Below are 13,794 nucleotides of genomic sequence, written 5' to 3'. Positions count from 1 at the left end.
CAGGGAGCCTGCTGTTATCATAGGGAATGAGTCTGAGATCGCAAAAGTCCAATGCCGCCGCCTGGTGGTATGCGGCCGGTATTGCACATCCTTTGAAACGTTGAGTCTTTGGCTGTGCGTCGATGATATAGGTCCGGGCGGACTATTCTTAGTCGGACAAGTGTAGCGGTTCTAATGCTCGGATTGAGAAGAAACAATTACTCCCCTGGTGAATTCTGTTTTGGATTATGTTGGCGGAACGATGGACATCAATACTTGGAATGGCGATCAGATAATTGGAATATTCTTTTCGGGGTACATCCTAGTCAAGGTAACGGCTATATGGTATCAATATTGCGTTGATCCAATAATGTTTTCATTGCGATCCGAGCGTATGTGTGTAATGCTACTCCATAACGTATTCCGTTGGTGACGATCAAAGCATCGAAAAACGACCCCCCCCCACACCCTTTCATGCATTCATGATGGAACATAATACCAATCATATGCATTTGATTTTTTTAAAGTAGCGTGTGTAGGGACAAAACGCCAATGCATTTACTATAATACACGTTGCGTCTTATAACCAGCCTCTCAGGAACTGGCCCGGCTCATTCCAAAATAACACTCATATTCACCACGGTATAAAACGGGAATGTATGGATGGAAAAATTATTTCTTTTTTGCATCTTGACCGGAAGAAACCCAGTGTCAAATGACTATAGTATTGAATCCATGGCTAGAATATAGATTTAGCTCTACAAACAAGGTGACCGTTCCCTATCTATCTAGTGGTGGCCTCGCTACAGACGGCTGCGGCTAATAGTTGGCACCCAAAGTGTTAAAATTAGGGCTGTCCGTTTATCGCGTTAACAGGGCTGTACGCTAAGCTTTTTCACTAGGGGCACACTTGCCCCTAAATGAGAAATTTAGGGGCAAAAAATATTTTTTAGGGGCACATTTTTAAATAACAATTTACCATTATTTATATCGATTGTTTTTGATTTAAAGATTTTTTTTTATTTTATATAATTTTCTTTTTAATAAAATATATATATTATATAATCATACTTGTAGTTGTATTATCTGCGAGACATCGCCACCACGCAACAAGTCTAAATGCTCGCTATATGCAACCAGCTCCACTGTCTGTGTGTACTCGAGTAGCCTCCAGCTACGGCCAGGATTCCCCGGAGCTGCAGCTGGACCCTATACTGTAGCCTCCAGCTATGGCCAGGATTCTCCGGCGCTGCAGCTGGACCCTATTGACTATATTCAGCGTGCTCTCAGCTCGAATACGCATCGACTCAGTGTTAGAAGACATTGATATCAGGAGCTATCTGAACTATTTAGTTTAATGGGACGTTTCGTTTTGAACAGTAAGCTAACGCGAGCTATCATGCACTACTAGACTTACTGGAGCATTTGTTGATAGCTATCAGTAGCTAGCCGGCTGGCAGGCTCACCGAGGTCCCAGTGTCCCACTAGAGACTAGTGTTTACAACAGCCACGGGTGCGGGAGGGAGGAGGAGCAGCAGACACCGCAGCTCTCTCCGTGTGTCTGAGTTCAGTTCAGTTCACTATAGGAGGTCGAACGCGTCGAAAATATGAAACAATACTAACTTTACAGGCCTGTACACTGCGATGATATGATCGCAAATTGCCCCCTAATTTGGTCCGTGCGAGTTTAAAATAATATCTGGGGGCAAGCTTGCGAGTGGTAATTTCAACCCTTCATTCGCATTTCACTCCTAAATTAATCCATACAAATTGTAGTAAAACATTAGCCTACAACCAGGGCTGTACAGTGCAATATAATGTTGCGGTTGTAATTTAATTAGACAGACCAGCGCGGACCTTTAATAACATGCAATTTAATTGACACGAGCAATGAGCTAACGGTAGCTTCTAACCAAGGTTACCATTAGGATTATGCTAAGCTAACTAGCGATCTCTGCTAACCCTGGAAAACGGTCAAAGCGGACTCCACAAGACTAGTTCCATTCGTGAGGAAAGGGGTGGGTTATATTGACCGCTTGACAACAGAAGTTTAAACATAACTTCATATTTATTGGTTATTCATTTCTGTATATCATTGAATTTCCATCTCTGTGTGTCTCCATCTCTTCCTGTTTACATTCGAGTGTGACGTCATCACCTACGGCAGCTTAGACTATCAAAACGCGAAGGGGGGGGGGGGGGGGGGGGGGCTGGCTCTCTTGTTCGTTCTCGCCCCCCTCTCTCTCTCTCTCTCTCTCGCTCTCGCTCTCGCTCTCGCTCTCGCTCTCGCTCTCTTTTCTCTTCTCTTCTCTCTCTCTCTCTCCATTCAATAATTTAAAGTAGCCAAATGTTACACACAGTATAAATACTAACTGGATAGTTGATGATATAAACATTTAATTTCATTATCTGAAATATTCTAAAATCATTAAGTCTGTGTGATTATTATTTTCTCACAGTAGTGTGTGTGTATATATATATATATGTGTGTGTGTTTGGCTAAAGTGGATAGAAAACACAGTACTGTGTAAAAGGCACCCAAGAGTTTTTATATAAATTGTCTTAGATGTAAATAATTTTTTTTATTAGTGTGTCAGTAAGTAGACTACTCTTGGTACATTTTCATTCAATTATTTTTTAAAGCATCTTCATGGTTTAATAATGCAAATATATGTTGCAGGGACTTATTATAATCATCATATTGGCGTGACTGTATGCATCAAAGGGTTAAATCAAGCATTTTTAAGTGCTTTAGAGGAAATGTCAAAATATTGCGATATCATTTAGAGGCCATATCGCCCAGCCCTACTATAATGGTAAAATAGTTATTTAAAAATTTGCCCCTAAAAAATATTGTTTGCCCCTAAATTTCTCATTTAGGGGCAAGTGTGCCCCTAGTGAAAAAGCTTAGCGTACAGCCCTGCTTTACTTTTCTTCATAGCTAAATCAGACAGTCAGCCAGTCTATCAGAGTGAGTGCTCAGTCGATTGTTCCCGCTGATCATACCTGCTGAGTGCTCACTGCTCAGCTCGCGTGAGTGACGTCATCGCGTCATCACACGCCTTGGATAATTTAGGAGTGAAATGCGAATGCAAGCTTGAAAGCACTACTCGCAAGCCCGCCCCCAGATAATATTTACCAATCGCAACGGCCAATTAAAGGGGCAATTCGCGACGATATCATCGCAGTGTACAGCCCTGGTTAATTAGATTAATTAATTACACAGCAAATTATCGTGTTATGAAAATTAACTCAAAATTAACGAAATTATATTTTTATTTTTTATAAACATTTAAAAAATGTTTTATCTCGTTCATTCCATAACAACGTAGAATAAACATTTACAAACTTTTTTTTAAATGGTCCATTTGCATGTTCTTGGTATCTGATTCTAGGGACATCTATGGATCTCAGGGAATGTATTCCCAGTGTCAGAAATACTGTGTCTGTTACTAGGCTTGAGTAAATTGTAATGAACCAAATGAGAATATCAATTCAATTCTTTTTATTTTTTTATTTTGTTTGACTGTGAATAACACCATGCTAAAATTGACCAGACCTGAAAAATTTAAGCAAATGAATAAAGGGAAGATGATTAAACAGAAGGTTTTGTAGATACAGTACTGAATTCTGCCATCCGGACACATGCAATTTGAAATATGATTATAGAATATAAAATATCAGGCCTAAAATGGTTATGCGATTAAAATGCGATTAATTAGATAAATTAATTACAAATCCTGTAATTAATTAGATAAATTGTTTTAATCGCCTGACAGCACTAGTTAAAATGTAAAAAAAAGAAATACAGTAATTTGATTTCATAAACTTACTAGCGAGCGTGCCTCGTAAAAACTGAAAATGAATGGGGTTCAACGCTGGAACTTGGAACTATAGGCGCCCCTGAGGCGCTTCACTTCCGCATTCCACGATTACAATAGAAGTCTATGAGAGTGTCGCAACTCTCTTTTTAGAAGGCTCTGGTCGGTCCATATCTGCTTCCATTCATTTGTAGCTTGCAGCCGGATAGCACAAGATTAATTGGTATCTATCTATGTTCTTGTCTGACTCTGGAGAAGACGGTAAGCACATTTCCCACAATGTTGCTGTGTTCCTTTTGATTGCAGCCTCTTCAATGTAATATATTGTATTATGAACTACCACTTGGGTTATTTGTCAAGCTCATTTTCTTTGGAGTGAATCATGTAAGGGTGACATATTATTCTCTCTCAGTGCCACGATTCACTTCAGACTGAACGACTGCTAAGTGATGTGGCCATAGTGGAATCTGCTATGGAATCTCCACGAATGGCATCCTTGTGTTCAATGCTGTGGTCACCATGGCAACCCCCCCCCCCCCCCAGTCATGTTTCTTGCCACTGTTTGTATGGCCAACTTTGGAATTTCAGCAATATTTAAGATTAATGCTCGTCACAGAGCAATATTTAAGATTAATGCTCGTCACCGACGTCAAGTGAAATGACTCAACCGTTTTAATTAGGTCCCACATAGTTTACTTAGTTCAGCCAAACGTTTGTTTTTGTTACCGAATTCACAATTCATCTAGTGATAAAAGGCTCTGGCCCAGTGATTTATAAGCTCAAATGAAAAAGAAATGACAACATGATTATCCATTGTTATTAAAGGTGCTATAGATAACATTTGTATGTAGACACATCATTTTTTATTTTTTTTAATAATACATCCACAGAGCTTTTAGAAATATGCAGAATAAAAGTATTGCTCCCCCCCAATTTTTTTTTTAATTAATTTATCTTAAATTGTTTGCGGGTCCAAAATTAATGTTGTTGTTTACATGTTGTGTGCATGTATCCCCTCCCTACTTCTTATTTCCCCACGTGGAATGCAACTGTTAAGGCCCTCCCATAGTCGAGCAGACTGTACGCGGACTGGACTCAGCGGAGGTCCACTGGACTCTTTGAGCTTTCATAGTCGAGCGGACCTCCGCGGACCAATTTCCTACATGTCACGCGCCAGTAGGGCTGCAACGATTAGTCGACATAATCGACGATGTCGATTATAAAAAATCGTCGACGAGAAATTGTTGCGTCGATTAGTCATTAAACATTTTTTTTTTTTTTTTTTTTTTTTTTTTTTTTTTATTATTTTTTTTTCCCCCACTACCTATCTTTGTGAGAGTGGCTTCTCAGGGTTCCAGACAACATCATAACATGATGATCCCATAGCAAATTTTGGACATTGAAAACATTGTTCCCCTGCAGGAGATGAAAGACACACAATACATTACACACGTACTCCTCTCACTCACACACAGCGATCAGAGTAAGACACACACATACACACTCCTCTCACTCACACACAGCGATCAGAGTAAGACACACACATACACACTCCTCTCACTCACACACAGCGATCAGAGTAAGACACACACACATTCACACTCCTCTCTCTCACACACAGCGATCAGAGTAAGACACACACATTCACACTCCTCTCACTCACACAGCGATCAGAGTAAGACACACACACATACACAAATTACACAGTACACACCTCTCACTCACACAGCGATCAGAGTAAGACACACACACAAATTACACAGTACACACACTCCTCTCACTCACACAGCGATCAGAGTAAGACACACACACATACACACACACACAGACTCCTCTCACACACAGCAAACAAAAGTTATTTAAAGTACACTTCCACTTTAATTTGTATTATTTAATTTATTTATCTTGTTATGAGTGATTGCTGTATTGTTCTTCAAATACATTTTCATTTAAAGTGGCTTAAAGATCCAAATTCAAATGTTTCATGAGTCATTATTTTAATTTGCTATGGGATCATCATGTTATGATGTTGTTGTTTGGTCCTGACAAGAGTCTCAAAGTCTGGGGTGATGGTAGACAAGCAACTCTGAGGTCATGCTCAATGTCCAATCTGTTCCTCTGCTCTGTCTTCAGCTGGACCAGAGCTGAGAAGCCACTTTCACAAAGATAGGTAATAATAAAAAAAAAAATCCTTTTTTTTTTTTTTTTTTTTTGGTTTGTTGTTGTTTACATTGGTTTTCGATTAGTCGACTAATCGAAAAAATTATCGGCAGATTAGTCGACTACCAAATTAGTCATTAGTTGCAGCCCTACGCGCCAGTTTACACAATTGTCCCCACGCTGTTCAACTTATGTCATGTTATCTCCGTTTCCAATATTTCGATAATAAAACGGGCAGTTTTACGCACTTGAATAACAGGTATATAGGCAGCGAGATGCAATGTACCGTATAGGCTTGAGGTGGACAGCGCGTGGTGCTGAAATGAAACACGCATTGCATGAAATAAAAGCACCAGTTTTATTTCAAAATATTGGAAACAGAGATAACATTCTATGTTATCTCCGTTTCCAATATTTTGAAATAAAACTGGCAATTTTACACACCATTTAGAAAAGCCATTCAAACATCTCTCTTGGCATGGAGCAAGTGGTCAGAGTAAAATGCAGATCGGCGTCACATTAAATGCAGTTCGATTTCAACCAAAACGCCGAGCAGCGTTTTGTGTGACACCAAGTCAGCGGCGCGGACGTCCGCACGTCAGAAAATAGGAGCTTCGCACTTGGACTCTGCTGTGGGTCTGCTGTCCGCTGAGATCAAAGCTCAAAGAGTCCGCGCGGACCTCCGCGGGGTCTGCTCTGTGTACAGTCTGCTCGACTATGGGAGGGCCTTCAGTGTTACATGCTGGTGCTCTAGTGCGACACCTAGTGGATAAATGTTATCTATAGCACCCTTTAAATGTATTGGGAGTGAAAAGAATCTCCTTTTGATCTATTTTGTTGTTGTGAGTGTGTTTACTGAATGACATGTCACCTCCTGACTTTGTGTCCTTGTGTTGAACTCACCTGTCATGTATTTTGTTCCAGGCTTTGAAATATCTATTGATCATCCACACACTGATGTGGTGAAATGTTCCCAGCTAGTGCGAGGTAGAGGCTTCCTTCTTCTGCTCACCATGCCCCCTCTGCTCTTTTGTCTTGTCCCACCTCCCGCTGTCAACAACTGCTCTGATGTAATGATTACATAACGACAATAACTGGCTCTGTTTGATGACCCCTGCGGCCAGTCTCTCCATTCTCTATACACAAGGTTGGGTTCTTCAGGTCACAGATTGAGCCTGAGACTAGTTGGGATTGACGTGTATTTTAATCTGTTCTGGTCCACTGGACCCGCAAGTGTGGTCATTGTAGGTGAAAACGAGTACATATGAAACAAAAGGGTTCGCTGTGTTCCTTCACTGTCTGCATCCACCTTGTTTCATTTATATCTTTCAAGATAAACATGATTTATTCCATATTATTCTTATTTTTTTTACAGACATCACATTTATGACAAAACAATATCACTTTTATTGATGAATGTGATGTAGCAGAGGTAAATGGCAAATGTGAACAATTTATGCCGTCTAGATTACTTGTAATTGAGATAAACATCTGTTTGAGTATGATTACATTACGGCTTTATTGTTAAAGGAGGGCTTAAAGGAGAACACACAGGGTAAATGAGAACACCACACAGGGGTTAAAGGAGAACACCACACTGGGTAAATGAGAACACCACACAAGGGTTAAAGGAGAACACCACACTGGGTAAATGAGAACACCACACAGGTTAAAGGAGAACACCACACTGGGTAAATGAGAACACCACACAGGTTAAAGGAGAACACCACACAGGGGTTAAATGAGAACACCACACACAGGTTAAAGGAGAACACCACAGGGGTTAAAGGAGAACACCACACGGGGGTTAAAGGAGAACACCACACAGGGGTTAAAGGAGAACACCACACAGGGGTTAAAGGTCAACCTCCACGTTGTATTTTTGTTCAATAAACAATGTGGACTAGGCCAACAGTGGCTTTCATGAAGAAGGGAAAAAAAAATATTGAAATTGACCCAGTTTTAGCGTTTTTATCAAACATTTTGTCTGCCCAACACAATCACCACGCACGTGCATATTTTAATCAATGGTTCATAACGTGCGTGTGTAATCGAAATGATCGTCACAACAGGTGCAGGACAACAGGGGGCTCACCAGGGGGCGCTGAGTCACACAGCTAGTGGCAGGCAGAGAGCCTTGCTACCATAGATATATGCTTGCTACTACTAGCCGAATGAAATGTATCTGTTTCACCTCACTATTGCTCCGTGATTATAGCCATCCATCCATCTCTAAAGCTAACCACTATTTGTAAAAGCCACAACCACGTTACCATATTTGTAATAATGTAAATCATTGTGTCGTTGTACACATATTGTGTTTATAACGTTAGTAGATAACATAGCTTAGCTTGGTAGCTATTGTGCTAACAACATATCCCGACATCCGGCTCGCTGGCCGGCATGAACGGCCGACCCAAAATGGTTCTCTCCTCTCTGTACACCCCGTCCCCACGGGTGCCCTGCCGGGGGGCCCATGGACGCGACGGCGGCAGCAGCCGTAGGGTGCTCGAGCCCGTAAAGGCTAGTGTTACACGATAGCTATGAGCTAACTATCGCTGCGGGCTCCGGCGCCCGCTGTTGTCGAGTCCACAAGCTCCTCCGCGGGGACGGGGGCACACAAAGAGGAGAGAACCACCCGCAGGGACGGCGGGCTATAGGCTAACGTCAGTGAGTGTAGTGGTCCCGAGTCGACTGTAGCAGGGACGGCGGAGATATAGGCTAACTGTGATGCACCGAGTGAGCCACCATTGATCTAGTACTATGACCCGGACGGACATAAGGCATACGTTTCCTGAAGTGACGTCACGGCCGTGCTAGGCATAGTGGTGCTAGGTGCTAGCGTCTGATAAGCTTTTAGATTCGGCTCATTAATATGCACCTGTTGTCCTGTTGTGACGTCGGCGTTTGATAAGCTTTTTTGATTCGCGCGTGCATGTTATTCGTGCGTGGACCTTTTTAACTCTTTCAGAGTGGCATTTCCGGTGTCAAATGGAAAAAAATAAATAATGAAATTATATACCAATGATGTAAACTACCCATAATTGATCAGTAGGGTTTAACCTGGAGGTTGGGCTTTAAAGGAGAACACCACACCGGGGGTAAATGAGAACACCACACGGGGGTTAAAGGAGAACACCACAGGGGTTAAAGGAGAACACCACAGGGGTTAAAGGAGAACACCACACGGGGGTTAAAGGAGAACACCACACAGGGGTTAAAGGAGAACACCAAACAGGGGTTAAAGGAGAACACCGCACAGGGGTTAAAGGAGAACACAGGGTAAATGAGAACACCACACGGGTTAAAGGAGAACACCAAACAGGGGTTAAAGGAGAACACCACACATGGGTTAAAGGAGAACACAACACGGGTTAAAGGAGAACACCACACAGGGGTTAAAGGAGAACACACATGGTAAATGAGAACACCACACAGGGGTTAAAGGAGAACACACAGGGTAAATGAGAACACCACACAGGGGTTAAAGGAGAACACAGGGTAAAGGAGAACACCACACAGGGGTTAAAGGAGAACACCACACGGGTTAAAGGAGAACACCACACAGGGGTTAAAGGAGAACACAGGGTAAAGGAGAACACCACACAGGGGTTAAAGGAAAACTCACGGGTTAAAGGAAAACACCACACAGGGGTTAAAGGAAAACACCACACAGGGGTTAAAGGAAAACACACAGGTTAAAGGAAAACACCACACAGGGGTTAAAGGAGAACACCACACGGGTTAAAGGAGAACACCACACAAGGGTTAAAGGAGAACACACAGGTTAAAGGAGAACACCACACAGGGGTTAAAGGAGAACACACAGGGGTTAAATGAGAACACCACACGGGTTAAAGGAGAACACCACACGGGTTAAAGGAGAACACCACACAGGGGTTAAAGGAGAACACAGGGGTTAAAGGAGAACACCACACAGGTTAAAGGAGAACACCACACGGGTTAAAGGAGAACACCACACAGGTTAAAGGAGAACACCACACACAGGTTAAAGGAGAACACCACACAGGGGTTAAAGGAGAACACCACACAAGGGTTAAAGGAGAACACCACACAAGGGTTAAAGGAGAACACCACACACAGGTTAAAGGAGAACACCACACAGGGGTTAAAGGAGAACACCACACAGGTTAAAGGAGAACACCACACGGGTTAAAGGAGAACACCACACAGGTTAAAGGAGAACACCACACACAGGTTAAAGGAGAACACCACACAGGGGTTAAAGGAGAACACCACACAGGTTAAAGGAGAACACCACACACAGGTTAAAGGAGAACACCACACGGGTTAAAGGAGAACACCACACAAGGGTTAAAGGAGAACACCACACACGGGTTAAAGGAGAACACCACACGGGTTAAAGGAGAACACCACACAGGGGTTAAAGGAGAACACCACACAGGGGTTAAAGGAGAACACACAGGGGTTAAATGAGAACACCACACAGGGGTTAAAGGAGAACACCACACAGGGGTTAAAGGAGAACACCACACAGGGGTTAATGCTGTTTGACCATGGGTGCCTGGAACAAGGTTTTGGTTTTGTGTCTATGGATAAATCTACTCAGTCTTGGCCTCTGGGCTCAATCTGTAGCTTAGCAACCCAACCACTAGGTTATATTTCCAGCTCCCCTTCTATGATGACCCCTATAATCAGAACTCTTGTCTGCCAAACACTCATCCTTCTCCTTTTCTCTCTCTCCCCCTCTCTCTGTGTCTCTCTGTCCTCCCTCACAGCAAGCAAGGATCTGGCACAGACATCCTATTATATGGCTACCAACAGGTTGTTACCCAGCCCTCCCTTTGTTGCACTGTGACTGCACTGCACACCAATAGCTTCCTGTAATGCAGGGTAACCCTTTCAGTGTCCAACTACTTGCACCGGCGGCTAGTGGGACGCTTGCCCCCACTCCCCTCCTCCTCCTCCCCAGAGCTTCCCCTCCCCTGTCGTCCCCCGCACAGCGGGAGCGGGAACGTGGGTGGCTCGTAGCGTTACCGGCCCCGGTCGCAGTCAGTGCGGTGTATTGTACAAGGGCGCCACCGGTTGGGCACAGATGGGTTGAATGCAAGATGTGAAGTGTAGCTGGTGCGCTTGAGAAAACTCCACACGTTTTGCTCGGTTGCGCAGAGAGTGCATATGTCTAAAAAAAAAAAAAAGACACTTTGGTAGCCTGAATAGCAGCTAAAGATTACACAGATGTAAACATTACGTAGAGGTCCCTCTGGTAAGTACCACGACTCTTTTGTTTTCTTTTTTTCCATATTGATTTGTGTCAAATATATGTCGTCATATATATATATTTATTTATTTATTTTTCTAGTATTTGTTTGTCGTAACATTCACATTTATTCCCCTAGCATTTTGTAACCCATTTAAAAGATTATGACAATGCAGACGTTCTGGATAAGGACCCTTTAAGGACCTGTCATTTAGGATGCTTTCTAGCAAATTCCTCAAGTATTATTTCTGTTATAATATTGACCACTCATCTGGTTTTCTTGTTGCTAAACCGGTGCTTCCCTGGCATCATGTGTAGTTGTCAGACGGGGTCCTTAAAGGGTTTGTTGACAGTAGCCTACTACATTGGTTATTGGCATAAAGTAATAATAGGATACCCGGCATTATGTGGAACTGTTGTAATAAGCCAGTTAACATAAGGTACAATGACTGGATGCTGCCTACGAACTGTTTGTGTCGTCTGGACATTCAGCTTGCATTTCCTCATACAGTTTATTGAAAGAATGAAAGCAGGCGCAGAGGAATGTTCTTGAGATGGTTTAGAGCAGGGTTCGCAAAAGGTCCATGAAGTGCTTAAAGTGCTTGATTTTTTTACCCAAAAAAGTCAAGGCCTGGAATTCCTTAAACAGCCAATTCTTTTTAACAAGGTGCTTAAAAAGTCCTTGAAATTCAAATCAACCATTAGCATTGAACGTTTTGTTCATCCATGATAAAATTGTTCTGAATCAAGAAATTATTTGTATTTTTATTTAAAGTGTAACTAATTGTCGGAAATTGGTTTTAAGCCATACATATTGGTTCAGATTTTTTTTTTTGATAAAAAAAAAACAGCATTTCAAAGTGAATTGTATCCTTTTAAATGCCCTTTTTAAAATGCAAAATTGTGCTTGGAAAAGTACTTGAAAGTCCTTGCATTTCATTTTGCAATGTCTGTGGGAACCCTGTTAAGAGGTACTCTTCCACTAAAACACAGAAGCTATTAAACCATTCAGCCACAAGTTGATCCAAAACAAAGTTTGAAATGAACAAAATAAAAAATTGGATTCGAGTTCCGTCTCGATGCGAAGGTTCGACTCCAGACTCCAGACATTGTGCTTATTATCTTAGCTCCACACGGTTACCATCCAGCTCTTACCAGATGTAGTGGGAAGGGGGGGAGACTGTTCAGTGTGGAGCCTTCTGAGTTTCTCCAGACCGCAGGCCCAGACTTATGTAGTGTTTTGTTTGTAAAACCTACAGGACGCTGCTGAGCTCCCAGACTTAACACGGACCCCTGAGCGCCTCTAGTGTCCCGTAGCCTTTATCAAGTATTTAGTGATGACTGACGTGCCTGGATGAATGACTGGTTTGAGTTGACTTTCCAACAAAAACAAACCCGCCTGACTCATTGTGATATTAATCTCCTTTTTATATTAGGTTGGCCTACGGTGAACTTGTAACAAACACAGTTAGTGATGTCTACAGATTTCTGTGGTAAACAGTTAGTGATAGCTATACATTGCTGAGGTAAACACTTGGATGGTAGCCATTTGTTTTTATGTAATGTTAATTATAATTGTGTTTCTAACCAATCTTTATTTATTTTTTACATGACCCCCTCTTACTCTGTACAGTTGTAGCGTTGAATTTTATGTAATTTATTTTCTATGATGCAGCTGTCCCACAGATTGGTTGGTTTCGAACACATCATTGAATTGGACCAATTATAAGAAAATGCTCGTTTTTAAATGTCTTTTTACGTTTACATCATCAAAAGCTCTCAAAACCTCCGAAAGACTTGTTCGATTTGAGCGTTTGTGTAAAATGGGTCTTTTCCGTTTGACCCCCCTCCCCCTAAAGTTTGAAATTGATGTTGACATCCCGACATGAAATCAGTTGACTGTAAAGCCATGTTGTTGTGTTCATGTGTGTGTGTGTGTGTGTGTGTGTGTGTGTGTGTACTCAAGCTGCCAGTGGACTAACACTGTCTGCTCCCTCTTGTGTTTTTTCTCTCCCCTATATCTCCTTCTGGTCCTGACCACGTCATCGTCCACAATCCACACCTACTACACTCTCACACACACTCACGTGCTCTCACACACTCACGTGCTCTCACACACACACACACTCACTCACGGGTCGAACGTGCACGTCTCGAATCCCCTCATACACACAAATTAATATTTTCCTCTCACACGCACGCACGCACATCAGTCTACACCTCACAACCTTCTGCCTCCAGTACAAGCCCACAGTGATCGCCTGTGTCTGCATCCACCTGGCCTGTAAATGGTCCAACTGGGAGATTCCTGTCTCCACGGACGGGAAGCACTGGTGGGAGTATGTGGATCACTCTGTCACCCTCGAGCTGCTGGACGGTAAAGAGAATTGACTTCATCTACGAGTTTATACTCTTGAGTTTGGCTGCTCCCCCGGCTGTATAGCCAACGCTATGCTAGCTACGTGTCGCAGCTGTTTTTGGTGACACGCTTTTCGGTGTGTTTCTCTAATTCAAATAGTGTAATTATAATAAATGTTTTGCCTTCAAATGCATTACCTGAAAGCATAAGGAACAATTATCAATATCAAAGTT

At 42.4% G+C, this 13,794-nt stretch overlaps 1 protein-coding gene across 2 annotated transcripts in view; it reads left to right on the top strand.

Annotated features, from left to right (window-relative positions):
* The window catches only part of ccnt2a (cyclin T2a), a 42,313-nt gene that overhangs the window by 7,016 nt on the left and 21,503 nt on the right, over window positions 1–13,794 (top strand). For both annotated transcript variants that reach the window (XM_084315007.1, XM_084315006.1), the window contains exons 5-7: window positions 6,885–6,947; window positions 10,721–10,766; window positions 13,416–13,579. In XM_084315007.1, the coding sequence (XP_084171133.1) occupies window positions 6,885–6,947; window positions 10,721–10,766; window positions 13,416–13,579 (273 nt within the window). The remainder of the gene's footprint in view (window positions 1–6,884; window positions 6,948–10,720; window positions 10,767–13,415; window positions 13,580–13,794) is intronic.

This window comes from Notolepis coatsorum, assembly GCF_963971535.1.
Source record: "Notolepis coatsorum genome assembly, chromosome: 5".
Taxonomy (NCBI): domain Eukaryota; kingdom Metazoa; phylum Chordata; class Actinopteri; order Aulopiformes; family Paralepididae; genus Notolepis; species Notolepis coatsorum.
This window is presented reverse-complemented; position numbering and strand designations above follow the sequence as displayed.